The following is a 17,754-nucleotide window of genomic DNA, read 5'->3' as shown; positions in this document are numbered from 1 at the left end:
ATTTAGTTCTGATAACTTTCCAATAACTTCAATCCTTGTCAGGAAGAAATTCTACCGTAGGAAGTTTTATCATTTTGAAAGACTGGCCAGATGAAGGCGGCTGTCTACTTTTCGAACGCGATTTGTGTGTGTGTGTGTGTGTGTGTGTGTGTGTGTAGATTTGTGTGTGTATTTACATATATGTATGTGTGATCTAGGCTAAAGTATAAATGCTAGAGGACTGTTTTCTCTGTCTCTAGACTTGTTGAACGAGCCTGCTTTGTTTCGGACACCTCTTAGAGGAGTGATGGAAACTACCATAAAATCGCCAGTTTTTTTCTGTAGCCTAGAACTTCTTGTTAAAAGTTCCCTTTCCCTCATCTCATACACACACCTGCACGCATGTATCCTCCCTGCCGACATTAACCTTTCTTTCTTTCACTTCAGCACCTACAGATTTGCAGGTTATCAGAAGTCATAATTTTTCCTAATGAGTGCAACCTTATTAACAATTGAAAATAACGTGGAAAATTCGTCAAGATATTATTAGCATTTTTTTTCAGTGCCGTGGAATCACAAGTTTCCTTAAATCTTTAACAGAGATGACCCTTCTTGACAAAAGAGAATAGTTTACACTGCTTAAGAAAAATATGACTAATTGTATTTCAGTTCGCATTTGTGTGTCAGCAGGGCCCCTTCGGGATCGTATAAACTTACTCAGCTCCAAATACAGCCTAGTACCTGCTCTGCATTCAAGAGGACCATTTTCTCCCACATGAAGTCCTATGGACACAGGAACTTCTCAAACCAGTGTCAAGTTTTCATTGCAAGGAAGTATCAGCAGTGGTTAAGGTAAGAAAGTTTCTGCTTTTATTGAAAATTTATATATGACTCAGTATTGTAATAAATAAACAGATAACCATTTTCACACAAAAAATGACAGTGCTATGCTAGAGAAGAAAATATTAATTGGGGGACTTAGTCATAGTGGCAAGACAGACTTTTATCAATACAGAATAAATATTAACAGCATTCTTGAGCCAATGTTGAGACCCAACAAAATGTAGGAACCAAGCTAGATGTAATAAATAATTATCCAGAGCAAAAGATGGCGCATTCTCAGATGATAAGACCGTCTTTGTAAACTGATGCATGTCAATTAGCCCCATCCTCACAGCTCACCTTCAAATCACAGGACTTGTCTCAGGCTACATTAAAGGGCCATCCTCTAAGGAAAGCAGAGGACAGGAACTCTATTATCCTTACAGTGAAATGCAAAACAACTGCAGAAAATCCCACTGGTAAATAGAACACAGTTTAATAAGTAGATTGAATATGATCTAACTATGAAATTTAGGTAACAGAGTCAAGTGTTACATATGGCAGGACTGGAAAAAAAATCATTCATGACATTTTTCTTACCCCCACTTCCACCCCCCTCCCCACCATTTATGCTATTAACACAACAACAACAACAACAACAACAACAACAAAAATGTTCCAAATTTTCCTCCCATCAAAAACTGAGGGGAAAATAATAAGAGAAAGGTTTTTTTCTTTTTTCTTTGAACAGCCTCTTGAACACTCTCAATACCAATCACTCACAAGGTATCTGTGCAAATTTATTTCACATGATTTCAAGAAAATGATTAACTCACACACACACACAAATCCTTAAACAAAGCTATTTTGGAGTTTTGTATATTATCTGGCAAAGAGGGAGGAAAAGGGGTGGGGGTGGTGGTAAAGAAGTACAATCCAGCCCCGAAAAAATGTTAAAAGTTTTAAATCAACAACGAATCTGACATTTTCTGGTCGGGGGACCCAGGATTAAAATATTGGGAGATTCTGGTCCGGCTGCTATTGAAGAACACATTTCTCTTCTTTCTTGGCCATCTTGCCTTTGTTTTGCTCCAGAGTTCGCTCCAAATGCTCATCTTCTTCTTCAGCCCTGGAAGTCAAACAGGAAATACATTTATTTTTCTACGTGGAGGGCAGAGCTGCACTCCCCTCTCACCCCGCAATCTGAGCCCCAGCGGGAATAAGAATCCTGGGGCCAGCACGGGGAGGGGGGCGCTGCCCCCGGCCCACTCGAGACCTCTGGACTGAACTTTCCACAAACTTCTCGGCCCCTCGGCTGGCGGCAGAGACTCGACCCCCGACCCCACTGCCCACTCACTGCTTCTCCTGCGCGTCCAGGTCCCTGACGAGCGCGTCGCGCTTGTTCACCAAGGCCACCAGCTCATCCAGCAGGAGCTGCTCGCGTCGCTTCTGGGCCTCGGTTTTCTGCCAGTCTGCAGAGGACGGGAGGCTCGTTACCCACCCGCAAGACCTTGGCAAACCCGCCTCCCTTCCCGCCTTTTCCAGTTGCCCTGTATCTCTCCGCAAACCATGTTACAGAACCACTAACTAGTGTTTTATGGGGTAATGGCCGTCCTGAAGAGGATTTCACCCTAAAACCCCAATTCCTAAATATTTCTCACAGATGGAGATGGCTACGGCTGGGCTGGAACCTGCAAAAGAGGCCAGGTGTGAGCCGGTTGTCAGCCGGAGGTGCGCACCTGATTTTGCCAAAGAGGGGATAGGGAGAGCCGGAGGCCCAGAAGAGATCAGCCCGAGGGTTGGGGGGGGGGAGTGGATAAATGAGGGGGCGGGAAGCAGAGATGGGCGATAAAAATCACTCTGAAAAGGCTGGAGAATCTGCTTGAGAACCTATCCTTCTTCCCCCACCCCCATGCTCACCCCATACAGCCCATTCTTCGCTAATTTCCTCTTCGCTCTATTTTAGCAGTTGGATGTATCTCACACTGGGCGCCATATGCTTCACAATAACTTTAAAAGTAGTGAATCGGCTAATTAGCATTTTTCTTTGAAGTAAAAAATAAATTTGCTCTGCAATATTACACTGCAGCTCTCGATCGCATCACAGCCAGTTTTCTTTTGGAGAGGTTTGCTGGGTGGTTTAAAATCAAAGCACTTTTGCAAAGGAAAAATTACATACTTCTTTTTGAAACCCCACGTTAAAGGTTGGAAAATCCGATGGGCAGTGCGCTTTCCATGGGTAGTGGCAGGGTTTTTGAAGGTTTTAGGACCCCATAATATATTTCTTAATCTTCGCTGGTCTGGTAATTTCCTTAAGATGAGCAGCAGTTTCGTTTAATAAAAACAGGACCAAATCGAACATTTAAAGCACTTTTAAAACCAAAGCCAACTGCTCTCTGGCCAGACTGTAAGGGCTTGTAGCTGTCAATCAACCCCCAGTCTACCCCGCCTCCCTCATTAGGAAGGTAAACAATGAAAAGAAGAAGTAGATGATGAGGCAGATAGCAGAACAAATGAGGACCTAGAGGGAAACAGGACACCAGCTTTAAAAAAAAAAAAAAAAAAAAGAACCAACCCTGGCCACTGCACTGACTCATGCAGCCCCCTCCCCCAGCAAATGCACTTTCCAAAAAAACAGAGAGGAGTGCAATCCTTTCGGGTTTCTCTCTTCTCTCTCCATTGCCCTGGGCAATCATGTTAAAACTCACATGGCTGGTGCTTATTCAGATAAACCTAACAATGCACACCGCTGGTTACCATGTGAATCTTCACAAACCACACAAGAATGTGCTGGTTCAAATCCCCCCGACCCCCTCCAAAGCAAAATTTATTCAAGACAGCAAACTGCTCAGCAGCTTTATGAAAGCAAATGGTGCTAGAGGGAATTCTATCTTGTATTTACAAATTAAAAATTAGATGCATCATCATGCAATAAAGGTTAGAATAGCAGCAAAAAGCTAGAATGGCTTATTCAATTCTATCACTATTCCTTTCTTTATAAGCTCAAATACATACATACATATATACATATGAAACATGCCATGTATTAATTATCCACATTTGATACAAAAATTACACAAATAAGGACATTAAATAACTGGTCACATTACGCGTTCTTGTAAAAAGAGAAGTGAAATATTCTATAGCATGGGAAGGAGTAAAACTATTACTATGGAAAGTTTTTTCTGAATATGAGAATTAACAAAAATAATAACAAAACAGCAACACTGAAGAAAAGCCATATCTACCACAATTTATTCTTTGGATTTAAATGCAACTGTGGTCAGGAATGCTAGACAATTTTCTAATCTGACTCCTGTTCTTAATCAGTCTTACTCTACACAGCAGAAAAATTAATAGACACTCCAGTTGGAAAGATCTTTAAGGTCATCTAGTCTAATTTCAGGTAACTGTAGTTCTAGAAATATTAACTCAGAGAAAAATCTGCTAAATTTGTAGAAGATTTGTAACTAAATTTTATAATTATTAAGATTACCAGTTTTGATGAATATTAATTTTTCTACCTTCAACCTCAAGAAATCATTCATATTATAAGCTTTATAATTCTTCCAAAACATTTTGATAAGAGCTTTACAACTGGGAAATAAATTTCCTCCACCATACACTTAAAAAATATATTAAATTGAAAATTATAGAAATTTTTAAAACCAAGAAAAAATAAATTTTAACAGACCTATAATTTTCTTAATTAAATTGTTCTTTCTCTGTACTTGACCAGTCACTTTTAAAGCTTTAATTAATAATTAGAAATATCAAGATAAATAAGGCTTTAACACTATGGATGAGAGAAAATTTTCTTTTTTAACCACTTAAGTATTGAATAATTTTTAAAAATCTTAACTTGTTCCTAGTTCAATAATGATATTTCTGTAACAATAACAAAAACATTTTTTAGTTATGAATATTTAGGTTATTTTCACCATTTCACAAATTTAACTGACATTAGAATTTAAAATGTTGCAACATAAATTTAAGGATTTCTCATATTAAATTTGTCATTGCTACATTAGTATCTATCTACAAAATATTAGTCAACTGTAGAGGAAATGGCTATGTGCAGTGAGTAGATTTTATACTAGCAAGACTACTTTTACTTGGCATTTGCTTTCTCATGGGAGTATATTTATACACACACACACACATTTGAATGCTGACTTGGGAAGTTAAGTAAACTATTTTGATGATTTAAAGAAAAATTTAATAATACCTTTAAAACTGATCAAGATTTACATTTGTATGTTCATGGCTGTATTTAAAAATTTTTTAAATTCCCTTTTAATAGCTTCACCTAGATGTAATGTCATGTTTTAAAAACCTGCATGTAAGTCTATGTGTTACCTGTTATGCATTTTAAGAAAGGATTACTCACCTATAACACCAGTCACAGCTAGCTAGATACACTGACTTTGACTTGAACAGACTACAATGTAGCTTCTGATTAATTTAAAGATTCCAGTGTACTTTTGCTACAAAAGCCATATCCTCTTGCAACAAATAGGATTAAGTTTTGATGCTGCATTTGAGCCAAAGTGTTGAAATAAAGAGATTCTGTTTATGTCCATCTGCACTGAGCTGTTTTGTTAATTTAAAAATCTGTTTTTTATATATAGGGCCAATTATTCATTCCCCGATTGAGTTTATTTGCTGAAGTTGATAATTACCTTGGAAAAAAGGCAAAAGAAATACCTATAAATACTTCGATAGAAAGGACCTAAAGTTCTTGTAGTAAACCTTCAACCTTGCCACTATAAATAAGCCTGGCACTTTGATGAAAATTAACACTAGTTTTGTAAAGAGCACATTGGGGGATTGCAGTCAAGTCTTATCTTTAGTTCCAGTCAACTAGCAATCCTGAAAGAGTTTGCATCATCATCAGAGCAGGCCATTTGATAGGATTCTACTGCTGTACCTAATCAATCTATGGAAGACTGTGGCTGTGCTGTGTAACAAAGCTAAAATAGATTTACAAATGGGGTTTTAGGGGATAAGCTCCTCCACAGGATTACATATTGATTTTAAATATAAAAAGCTTATCATATAAACCATAACTACAAAAATAGTGAACCTATGCATAAATCCCTTTAGAAGAGCACCCACTTCAAACTCTAAGCCAAGAATAAATCAAGATGTACAAAATCCTAGAGAAGATCCATTTCTTGTGCAGAAAATGAACACACCACTTTCTAAAAGCCCACCCCAATGTGTGCAGAAATGAATTTATCTTTCCTGAGGGGGCATTAAATAATCTGGAACAAAAAAACTATAGGAAAAGTATCTAAAAGATGTTTGTTAGCTTAAGGGATCCTACAACTTAGCTCAGTAGAGTGAAACTCCTGCTATGAAAAACACCTCAAGGAAAAAAAAGGCAAAAAACAGGCCAAAGTGATTATGGATTTTCAGAAGAATGGATATATTGAATTTTTTTCCCTCTCAACCAAGCTGTTAATATTTCTTTCAATGTGCTATATGGCTATTAACATTCTGTGCTTTTCTCCTGGTAAATGGTTTTAGCAGCAGATTTCTTTGAAAATATTTTAGTTTACTTATTATGAAAACCATCTTATGGCTACTAAATAGAAGATACAGGAAAGAAAAGAGGAATGAACCTTGAAACAAAGGAAGGCAAAACAAAACCAACTAGTGTTGCCTATTCATGTGTTTTTCTGTGGGTTTTAACACTCCAAAAGGCTACTGAACTGTATGTGCGTACATTCTAAAGCCTGGCTCAAAGGACACTGTATTCACAGAACTGATCATCACGCAGTCAGTACCTGTCTAGGACAGCCCAGCCCATGCACTGCCCAGGCTAGTGGGACAGGCCTCTTACTAACAAAGTGTCTTTATTTGTCATCAACAGGCTGCTTTTTTCCTCAAGTCTCTTTTTTCCCTCAACCAGCAACAGAAACTGGCACAATCACATATGGAACAGTGACCTTAATTAAACAATAAAACAAAACAGAACAAAACCTCACAAAACTACCAATTGTATTAAAGGTGTTTGAAGAAGAAAAACACTTTTTCCCCCCTCTTTAAAAATGACTTTATACTGATATGTAGAAGAAAAGGCAGATAAAATGTTAAGTTATTCAAGATTGCAGGTTTGGTAGATAGGGACAGGACTGCCCATAAAAATGAGATCTTTTAAATGTATCATGGCTCTCCTTTTAAGATGATATTTGGTAATAATACTGGTTTGGGGACAGAAGCATTATCTGCCTTAAAAGTCAACTGTATTGTATCAAGCTGTATTTTTGGGATAATTTAACTTACTATACATGAGAGAGTGTTTTTAATACTCTGTATTCAGTGTAATGTATAATGAATCTATAAAGAATAAACTGTATAATGAGTCATACATTATACATACTATATATACATACATTTTATATTACACATACATATATATGCCATATAAATAGTATCTGCTATACCCACTTTTCAACTATTTAGCTTTCCAATCTCTTTTAAAGGCTACATCATGACTACAAAAATTTTATCAAGAGGAAAAATACCATTTAGCATACCTGTGCGTTTTATTTCAATGGCAAGTTTCACAGAACTTCTTAAATAATTTTGACAAATTCTATAGTCATTATCAATTTATAATTTGATACATTTGGATAGCCATTTGAAGGAAATTAGTTATCTGAAGGCTTTTAAATAAGGTAAATCAGATTTCTAAATGAGGATATACAAACGTCAGTCATATTTATCAAATGAGATTACAGATACAAAAGTAATTAAAAATAAAACCTTTATACATGGATAAGATTACATTTAGATAAATAGCATATAGTTTATTTAATCACAATATTAATTGACATATTTAAAAATATATATGGTTTCATTTGGCTTTCCCTTAAAACTTAAATTTCTAGTTTCTAAACTAATTAGAATTGGCTTATTATGGATCAGGTACCTTATCAGGTAAAGAAGGAAATTACTATGGACAGTCAATGGGTTAAGAGGTCAATATAGAATAGGAAAATCAATTTGCATTGATTAGACAAAAGGTCCATTTTACAGAGCCCAAAAGGATTAGTTTTTAAGTAGACATCTTTGAACTATAAGACATTTGCAACTAAAAGGTGTAAGGAGAACAGCATTCTTAAACACATAAGAATTTTTTTTTTAATCACATATAGTAAATGCCACAGTTAAGCTAGCTGATGTTTACTGATGTTATGAACCATGGATTACTATATAATTCATTTAAAAGCTTTATGAAAAGAATGAAAGTGTTTCATTTATCTCTTATGTCAATCTTTGCCTGAATATTCATTTAATAGGAGTTGGGATCTTAAGAACTATAGTAGATTGCAGGCATATTTCAGTGTTGACATCAATTAAATATTAAGGTAAAATTTAGAGTCTGATGTGAAAAATCAAAATGATAAATCTTTCCCCAACCTCCCTTGTAAAAACAACCTTAAATTTCACATAGTAAAAGGTAATTAAATCATTTCACTCCTTATATTTTCCACTTAATGGACATTTCAGCTTACCGACAAGAGTTAAGACAATTTTGTGTTTACTAGCATACATAATGAATATCTACCTGAATTATGGTTCTTAGGTTTTACGTGACTGTTGCTTTCTGACTCTAAGGCATTATCTGTAATTCCTGTTGGTTCCTAGTCAGGCCACACCTAGTGAGACCAGAAGTGTATTACACTCTTTAAATCTCTTTGACAGTTGACACTTCACATACCTCACACCACCACAGCATTTCTTACCTTCAATGGCTAGCATTGCCCGCAATTCCCGATTCAGCAGCTCATACCGTCGTTCTAAATCATGCTCTTTTTCCCTAGGCAAGTTGCAAAAGTTCATCAATATGCTAATTACTAAATCATTAAACACTTAAAAGAACCTTTAGGTTACATTGATTTTAGGACTCATAACTGACTTTTCTCTTTAACTTTAAGCTACTCCAAACAAATGATACACAAACCTAAAACCTTCCTTAGGTTGAATATTTACTAGTGCTATCATTTTTCTCCTTCAATTTTGAATTGCACAGAGGTATAGTTTAATCTTCAGATAAGTAGTCTCATTCTTCAACGCTTCTTCTATTAAGTGCCAGGTATAAGGCTATTTTGTAAAATATTTATCATAGTTCACAATAAACACTCTTTTGTCTAGACCACCATGTGAAAAGAATATAAGAAACATGTAAGTACTACCAGTGAAAATTTAATACAGAGACAATTAAAAATCCAGGAATGGTTGAGTTTTGTGCCTCTTCATAACTCTTTTAATCAAGTTCAGGAGTGGCAGAAATGACAAAAATAGAGGTTCTTGCTAAAATAAAACATGTAAGCCTGCTCCTTCCCACACTAGGTGGCATAATATAAGAATATTGCTAGTGAAGAGAAAGAAACACGCATTAAGTCCTATAGTGAACTAAATGCTAAAGACCAAGAAGGCTCACATTTGGTCTAGTCTCCATTTTACTGTACACAAAAGTGATCTTTTTATGATTTGAGGAATCATCCAAATTTAGGGTAACATCATCTGTGAAATACAAATGTACTTTTGTCCATATTAAGAATTATTTCCATTTTTAACTTAAAATGTGATGTTAAATAAAGTTTAATTTTATTTCTTCTCCCCTCTAACCCTTAATATCTATAATCCAAATCTCCTTTTTGTGCACAAGGGTTTTATTTCTTACATACATAAATTTTTTATATTCCCTGGCTTTCTATATGATAAACATTTTTTTTCAGTATATATCACTATTTTAAAAAACTCACTGTTCAGATGAGAAATTATTGTATACAATTTTTAATTTTTATTTTTATATAAACTATACTATAATCTCCAAGGAAAGAAAAATATTAAGCCTAATTAAATTGAAACCCCAAAGAAGGCAATGACAAAAAGCCTAAGATTCATTTGTTGTGGGAAAAACAAGCATAAGCAGGAGTACTTACAGGAGAGAAAGCTGGTTCATTCTCCTTATTAAGGCATTTTTCTTATTCACCAACATAAACCATTCCTGCATCATAGCTTCTTCTTCTTCTGTGTTCCTTCCTGTAATTCAGCAAATTATTTCTTATTATATGACAGTTTACAAGCCAAGTAATAGTTTAGCACAAGTGTTTTTTTTTTACATGAAACATTTTAGCTACCCCAATAGTACAAATTAGACTGTTTACAATAACATAATGAAGTCCAGGGCCTGAAAAATTAAATCAACATCTAAAAGTTCATAAGCCAATCTTAAAGCTGGTATTATTCAGCGTGTATATTTCAGTCCCCCTGAACATATCTGTAGATCATACTAACATTTAGTACAGTAAAAAAAGAAAGAAAGAAAGAAAGAAAGAAAGAAAGAAAGAAAGAAAGAGAAAAAAAAAGAAAGAAAAAAGTGTTCCAACTTTTAAATCCTCCCCAGAGGCTGACTTGTTATTATATTTTAGTGAGGAACTCATGCCGCTGACAGACATATGGTCATGATAAACAACAACAACAACAAAAAACAAAAACAAAAAAAACCCACCAAACATTAAAAAATCATTAAAGATTTTTGTGAAAGCTTCCACTTGTAACAACTTGTTTTTTTTCTTATTTTCCTCCCCCAAAGTACACTAAAGATACATATTCATGTATCTTTCTGGAACTTATCATTCCTAATAGGGTAAACACATGCAAATTATTTAAAATATAGTATAAATGACCAGGCTACAAAAAATACTTTTAGCTACCTGTGAAAAGACACATAATAATGAACATAATAATAATCAGTAAATCATAAAACATTTCAGCAGAGAAAAGATCTAAAATTTAGATTTACTGATTGCACATTTAAAATTCATTCTTCATCATCTAAACCACTCCCCACCGAAGGCCAGTATATATCAAGGGTTATAATATATAGTATATATTTGGTATTGTTCATGTAGAAGTAGGCCACAATCACATTCAAGAAAAATATTAATCCCCACCTTCTTCTCACTTCTCCATTCAAATTGTACCTGTCAAATTTATAATTTTTTTACTTTCTTTTTTCTGAATTTCACCTATGACTGGTTTATTGTTTTGCTAGCCCAGTATTTAATACTTCAGTTCCACTTCTGTATGGATTCATATGGCTAACTTAAATATCTAATAAAAAATAAAATCTTAGTTTTATTTTCTTTTTAAGCAAGATATTTTCTTTTAACTTTCAAACATACTACCAGCCCATTTAAAAAATTCAGACAATAGATACCTAAGTGAAAAGCCATGTCCTCTTTTCACCAACCCCTCCCTCCCCATTCCCTTCTCCATATCCTTTCTCCAGAAGTAAGTACTTCTACAGTTTAGCCTCTCTCCTTTCAGACCACACAGCTTACTATGTGTATCAAATACAAGCATTATGCCTTATTTATAGACACATACAGGTTTCTTGTCTTTAGCATAAGTAAGATCATATTATATATTGCCCTGTGATTTGCTTTTGGTATGCTGTTCAAAGATCTACCTCATTGTTTTTAATATTTGCATAAATTATGGACGTACCATAATTTAACTATTTCTGCATTAACAGAAATCTGAAGAAATTTTTAGAATGGAAACAGAATATAAAGAGCTGATCTGTGTGCAAAAGATCAAACATGTACTTCAGAGCATTCCTGTAAAATAGATATCTGTTGTTCATGATTAGGGAGAATAGTGAGGATACGTGCCTTCATTAAATGCTGTTAAAACTTTATGATATGAAGCAGACGTAGGATAGATTTTTTTTGGAGTATGAACAAAAGTCTTTATTGTTTTACAGTATTTTTAATCTCTCTTTTAGGGTAGCTGGTTTTGTATTCACTTTGGACCATGTGATGTCTTGACACTGGTCATGTGATACAGGCTGTGATACAGGCTGCGATACGCACAAAATCCCTGGGTAGCAACAAAAGAAGAAAGAGTAGAAAGAAAAAGCTGAGAAAAAGCTTGCAATTTGGAAAAAGGCCAATTGTACCCTGGTGAAGGCCTTTTTGATCAGTGAAATGACACATGTGTGCAATATTAATAGGTGCAGTTTTTATGATATTTTATTTGCTGATTAAAGACTTAATTCGTATGTTCATAACATAAGTGGCTTCTAAAAATATAGACGTATTAAAACTTTGTTTTGAGTTTAACTTAACCTATAATTCAGGCTTTCAGCAATACTAGAAGCAACTAGCCTACTCTTAAATTAGCATCATTTTCTTCAATGGAAGACTGCTTCCTTGAGGAAAAACAATATTGATATGGTACTGTGTTATTTTTAGTTTAACTCATGACTATGATTTCTAAGTAGGAATGAAAGATACCCCTCCTCTAATTGTTAGGAAATGACTAATAATACAAGAGTCTTGTGTTTCAAAAGGAAATAAGCCTAACAATAACAAATATTTAAAGACACATTACACCCTGCCACATAGATTATATAAATTAACTGAAAAAACATATTTGAGGTTAAATCAATTCTGAATCACTATCTCCTTATCTGAGATAGTATACAATGATGGAAATCTATACTTAGCCTAGTAATAAAAAAATTAAATTTTCTTCTAATACATCATTACACTATTGTTTTTCGGGATTTAAAATTTTTTAAATTTAAAAAGCTTTTAAAAGCCAGTAAGTTGAACCATTACAAATTAATCCTGACTTTAATAACTGGTTAAAGACCCCTTTAGCTTTATAAGTAACAAAAAATATTAAAGCCTGTGATCACAGTGAGCTTTTCTCATTTCTCCTCTAACCATTTGTTATTTAATCCAATACTAGTAATCCAATTTGTCCATCAGACTTTTAAAGGGCAGAATGCAACTTCCTCAGCTTAGACACTTTTCAAAGTACAATATATTTTTCAAATGAATGCTGGATGTTTCATTTTTCCCAACTGTTCCTAGCTCTAATGCATGAGGAAAAAAAGAACAAGATGAACATTGTTCATACTGATTAAGTAAGAGCTCATTAAAGAGCTGTCAGTGCGGTACTTTGAATATGCATGAAGCATATAATCAGATCTAGTACCGTCACTAGAGGAGAATACGGTAAGTACAAAGGATTGATTTAATTACTTAGAGTGGGCTGTGGTGGTAAAGCAGTCTTGTTAGTGCAAAAAGAAAAAGAGGTTGTATTCTGGCACTGTTAGAAAAAAGGCAGTTTTAGCTTCTGCCACAATACATAATCTCAGAATAAAGCACTTTACATTGTAGCTTAAAATGAAGACTGTCATTATTTTATAAAATGGCCATAAATCATTTTATCTTGTTTAACCTCACCTGGTTAGCTACTTGCCTTCAAAATTATCTTTAATTTGTAATGACAGCTACATTTTTGTCACCATAGAGTCAAAACTGATACTTTAAAAAATCTAATTTTTTTTTTTTCAGTTTTACGAACTGAAAAATCCAAGACATATACTCCTGAAGATCATTTTGAAATAAAAAGTGACAAAATACTACAGGTCAATATACAATTACTGAAATGTAAAAACATGGCTGGGTTGTTATACTGTATTTTAAAACACAGTACCTCAGGTAAATATACTACAAATAACATAATCATATTAACATTTTAAAGTATTGACTAATATAATCTCTGGTACTATATTTTTTCTTTTTTTTTTCTCTTAAAGACTTCTGTTTTTTATATTGCCTCTAAGAATGTAACATCTTTTCTGACATCACAATCTCTTAAGGTCAGTTTCTTCTTTTAGCCAATTACTACAGCCGGGATACGATTTGTAAAAATTATTAAATGATCAAGAATAATGATAATGACAGAAAGAGTAACTATGTAAATATAATTTCAAATCATTCCCCCTATGACATAGTTCACAAAACCACTTAAGAGGACACAGCATCATAATATATAGCATTATATGCAGTATAAATACTTAATAAAAGCAAGTTGACTATAGCAACCATTTTTATATTCCATCTCCTCCAAAAAAAAAAAAAAAAGATTTACAGTTAAGATTTAATTTCATTCAAGAATTCATTCATTCATCCAGGAATACGTATGTAGTTTTCATTTATTTTTTCAGAAGTAGTATTTTCAATGTAAATTTTTAAATGAATAAAAGAAAAGTGATGCCAAAAACCTAAAATTATCAATCATATATTCAAAAACTGTCTACCGATTAATCTTCCCTAATTAATCTTCTACCATAAACTTACCTATTTAGAAAGATATATTTTTAGACAGTGAGTACTTATATAAATGTAAAATAAAGAACAATACAATTTTAGCCAAACAGAAGATGATTTCGGTGCGAAAGAATGAAAATACCAAGATGTAGTGGGCTACTGTTGTACATATAAACAAATTCAAGATTTTCTACCTTGAAAACATTAAATGCTGAAATCTTGCCAAAGCCCCATCAAAGAGATGGCTGACCAGTGATCACACATGGCCCTTAAAGGACACAATGTAACAAAGCCAAACCAAACATAAAAACAAAAAAGTTGCCATTACAAATTGTCCTGATGGTATGATAACACCAATATGATGGCCTTTGAAAGACAGGCTGTATTACAGTAGAGAGACACATGAAGGTATCCAAGTAGCTGGTACTGCAGAAACATATTTTAATAACAAAGGAAGCAAAATCTGGTAGATTTATTTAATGGACAAAAGAGAGGAATTTACTGTAGTTATGTAGGGCCATGGACACATGAACTCCTAAAGCCAACATTACTGCAAGATTCCAGTGTATCAATTTTAGAAAATATTTTAAACTTAGGAGATAGCTTTATTATGAAAACAAATTTTACTATATAAGCAAATAGCTGATAAATGTTTCTACCCCAAGAATATCCTCAAACAGTAATCAATACATGAAGAATCTCATAATCTTTATTGATGTTTTTCAGCAGCAGTGGTCTTAAAACTATTTGTTTGGCATGATATATTTGTTATAGTATTAAGAATATAAACTTTGGGGAAATCCTATCTCCTTTTGTTACAGTAAAATAAAAACTAACATACTCTTTCAAAATAAAAACATCTCTTATCTACTTATTTGGTAAAACAGAGATTCAGGGCAACAACTCTCTACAGATAAATTCTGATAGACTTTTAGCATGTACTTCTTACAGGAAGAGGTACAGACAACTTCACCAAAATTCTTCCTCCATAAACTTGTACATAAAAAGAAGCTATTTCTAAAGGTTGGGAATTAAGAGCAGTCTTCTTGTACCAACTCCTTAATAGAGTCTGAACAGCCTTTTTTATGCCAAAGGTCATTGCTAGATTTCCCAAAGATAAACTTAGCACAAACTTAAAACAGCAAAAAAATAAAAATAAATTTAAAAAGCATGGGAGGAATGATCATGGGAAAAATTATAACTGAAAAAACTCTTTACATTACTTACAGTTTAGTATTTTAAGTTACATATGGGATGGGTTTACACTTGCTAACCTTTCAGTGCTAAGAGCATGTGAAGGTATTAATATGATCCACATTTCACTTAATGCATGACTATCTTGACTACCCACAAATAGGCATGTGACTAAAGTTAAAACGTTCAGAACATAACTCTAAAACTGAATTCACTTTTTAAAGGTATATTTAACATATTTTATAAAATAAAATATAGTGAGTCATTTTTATATAGGCATCATTGAACCAGACTACTGTCTACTTAGTGAATCAATTAGGCATCCTGTAATGGGAAAATTTGAATTGTGAGCCATGCTTACAGATGGATAGCTTCCCCTGCCAGTTCTCCCCTCTCTTGAAGTCCCTTTTGTTTGGACTGCACCTGGTGGACTCCTCTGTACCCCCCTCCTTGTCCTAGGGCCTTCACACAGTCATGTCATGGAAAGGACTTAGAGAGTGGCTCCAGAGGTGACAGAGACATTAATGTTAAAGACAAACATGAAGAGTTGAATAAAAGTAATTCTTGAAAGGTAGGAGTGGACAGAAGCAATACTTCCAGATTAATGTATTTTAAGATGTGATTTTAAATATGCATGTTTATATAGCTAAATTAAATCTTATAAAAGATATTTCTAACCTTTTATATATTTAAGGAAGTTAAAATTTCTGGGGGGCTCTTATCATTGGGAGAATAGAGGTTCATCTTTTTCATTGGGAGAATAGAGGTTCATCTTTTTTTTAATTTTTAAAAAATATTTTCATTTATTTTTGAGAGAGGGAAACAGAACGTGAGCAGGAGAGGGGAGAGAGAGGGGGAGACACAGAATCCCAAGCAGGCTCCAGGCTCTGAGCTGTCAGCACAGAACCCAATGTGGGGCTCAAACTCACGAACTGCGAGATCATACCTGAGCCAAAGTCGGACACCCAATTGACTGAACCACCCAGGCGCCCCTCATCTTTTTTTTTTTAAAGGTCATTTGGATGTATTAAAAAAAATTTTTTTTTAATGTTATTTATTTTTGAGAGAGTCAGAGACAGAATGCGAGTGGGTTGGGGCAGAGAGAGAGGGAGGCACAGAATCCGAAGCAGGCTCCAGGCTCCGAGCTGTCAGCACAGAGCCTGACGCGGGGCTCGAACCCACGAACCGCGAGATCACGACCTGAGCTGAAGTTGGACGCTCAACCAACTGAGCCACCCAGGAGCCCCTGGACATATTTTTTTTAAAGGGCAGTCTCAGAACCCAATCTATAACTTAAGTATTTTATGGAAATATTCATAAATATATGGAAATGACTAACAAACCTTAGAATAAAGACCTCTTTAAGTACCACCCTTATGAATGTTTACTTGTATTGATTCTGAGGAACTTTTGTGGATAAGACTATAAATTCTGATAAGGCCAAGCATAATGTATAATTGTACTATCTATAGTTCCTGTCGCTGATTAGAGCCATCATTTTGAATATGATGCAAATAAGATGAACACTGGATCTGCATCCAAAATGGCTTTTTTTTTCCAGTTTGGCTAAAAAAAAAAAAAAAAAATTGACTGAGCTCCTTGATCTTAGACTAATGGACCTCTCTTAATTTCCCTTTTTTTTTTTTTTTTTTTTTGAGAGAGAGAGAGAGAGAGAGAGAGAGAGCATAAGCAGGTGAGTGGGGCAGAAGGTGAGGGGTGGGGCAGCAGAGAATCTTAACTAGGTTCCATGCTCAGTATACAGCCCAATGCAGGGCTCCATCCCACAACCCTGGGATCATGACCTGAACCAAAGTCCAGAGTTGGAAGCTTACACAACTGAGCCACCCAGGTGCCCCTTAGTCTTCACTTCCACCAGGGTAATCAAATTGCTTATCTCATGTGGTTGTTAGAGGCATTAAATGAAAAAATCTATGTAAAGTCCTTAGCACAGTACCCAAGACTAAAAATGCTAGCTAGATGATAATGAAGAGGGTGATGGCATGTGCCAATGTGGGATGTGCAGCACTATGCCAGGAAATGCAGATACAGAGATGACCAAGATGTGGTCCCTCTCCTCAAAAGGCTCATAGTCTAATGCTGAGAGACACATAATCAGGAATAATTACAGTGAGGGTAAATTTCTAAACAACTCCACACTCACAAATTATATTTTACTAAATTTTTTTTTTAACCTTTATTTATTTTTTTGAGACAGAGCATGAACAGGGGAGGGTCAGAGAGAGAGGGAGACACAGAATCTGAAACAGGCTCCAGGCTCTGAGCTGTCGGCACAGAGCCCGATGCGGGGCTCGAACTCACGGACCGTGAGATCATGACCAGAGCTGAAGTCGGATGCTCAACTGATTGAGCCACCCAGGCACTCCAACACAAATTATATTTTAAATCTTTGGTAGTCATAACAAATTTTACAGTTAGTATAGTTAGTATGTCTTTGGTATTAAGCAGGATAGGTAAAAAAATGTGGGTGAATCAGTACAAACTCATTTCTGCAGCTGGAACAACAAAGTGGATGCCCTACTGGGTCATCAGTGTCACTGCTGCATACAAAGGACAGCCATAACAAGGACATAACAATGTGGCTGTGCTC

At 34.8% G+C, this 17,754-nt stretch overlaps 1 protein-coding gene and 1 long non-coding RNA gene across 15 annotated transcripts in view; one reads left to right on the top strand and one right to left on the bottom strand.

Moving 5' to 3' along the window:
* The first annotated feature begins 554 nt into the window (after positions 1-554).
* On the top strand, positions 555-2,889 carry LOC123384477. Its single transcript, XR_006595606.1, has 2 exons — positions 555-831; positions 1,897-2,889. It is a non-coding gene; the product is annotated as an uncharacterized LOC123384477 (long non-coding RNA).
* The window catches only part of EHBP1 (EH domain binding protein 1), a 365,510-nt gene continuing 348,582 nt past the window's right edge, over positions 827-17,754 (bottom strand). For all 14 annotated transcript variants that reach the window (XM_045054259.1, XM_023251703.2, XM_045054260.1 and 11 more), the window contains 4 exons: positions 9,762-9,861; positions 8,559-8,632; positions 2,159-2,273; positions 827-1,930 (listed from right to left, as the gene is read on the bottom strand). In XM_045054259.1, coding sequence (XP_044910194.1) covers positions 1,840-1,930; positions 2,159-2,273; positions 8,559-8,632; positions 9,762-9,861 — 380 coding nt within the window. In that variant the 3' untranslated portion in view covers positions 827-1,839. The remainder of the gene's footprint in view (positions 1,931-2,158; positions 2,274-8,558; positions 8,633-9,761; positions 9,862-17,754) is intronic.

The sequence above is a fragment of the Felis catus genome, chromosome A3 (genome assembly GCF_018350175.1).
Source record: "Felis catus isolate Fca126 chromosome A3, F.catus_Fca126_mat1.0, whole genome shotgun sequence".
Classification (NCBI taxonomy): Eukaryota; Metazoa; Chordata; class Mammalia; order Carnivora; family Felidae; genus Felis; species Felis catus.
The sequence above is the reverse complement of the archived record's forward strand: the minus strand, read 5'-3'. Positions and strand labels throughout refer to the sequence as shown.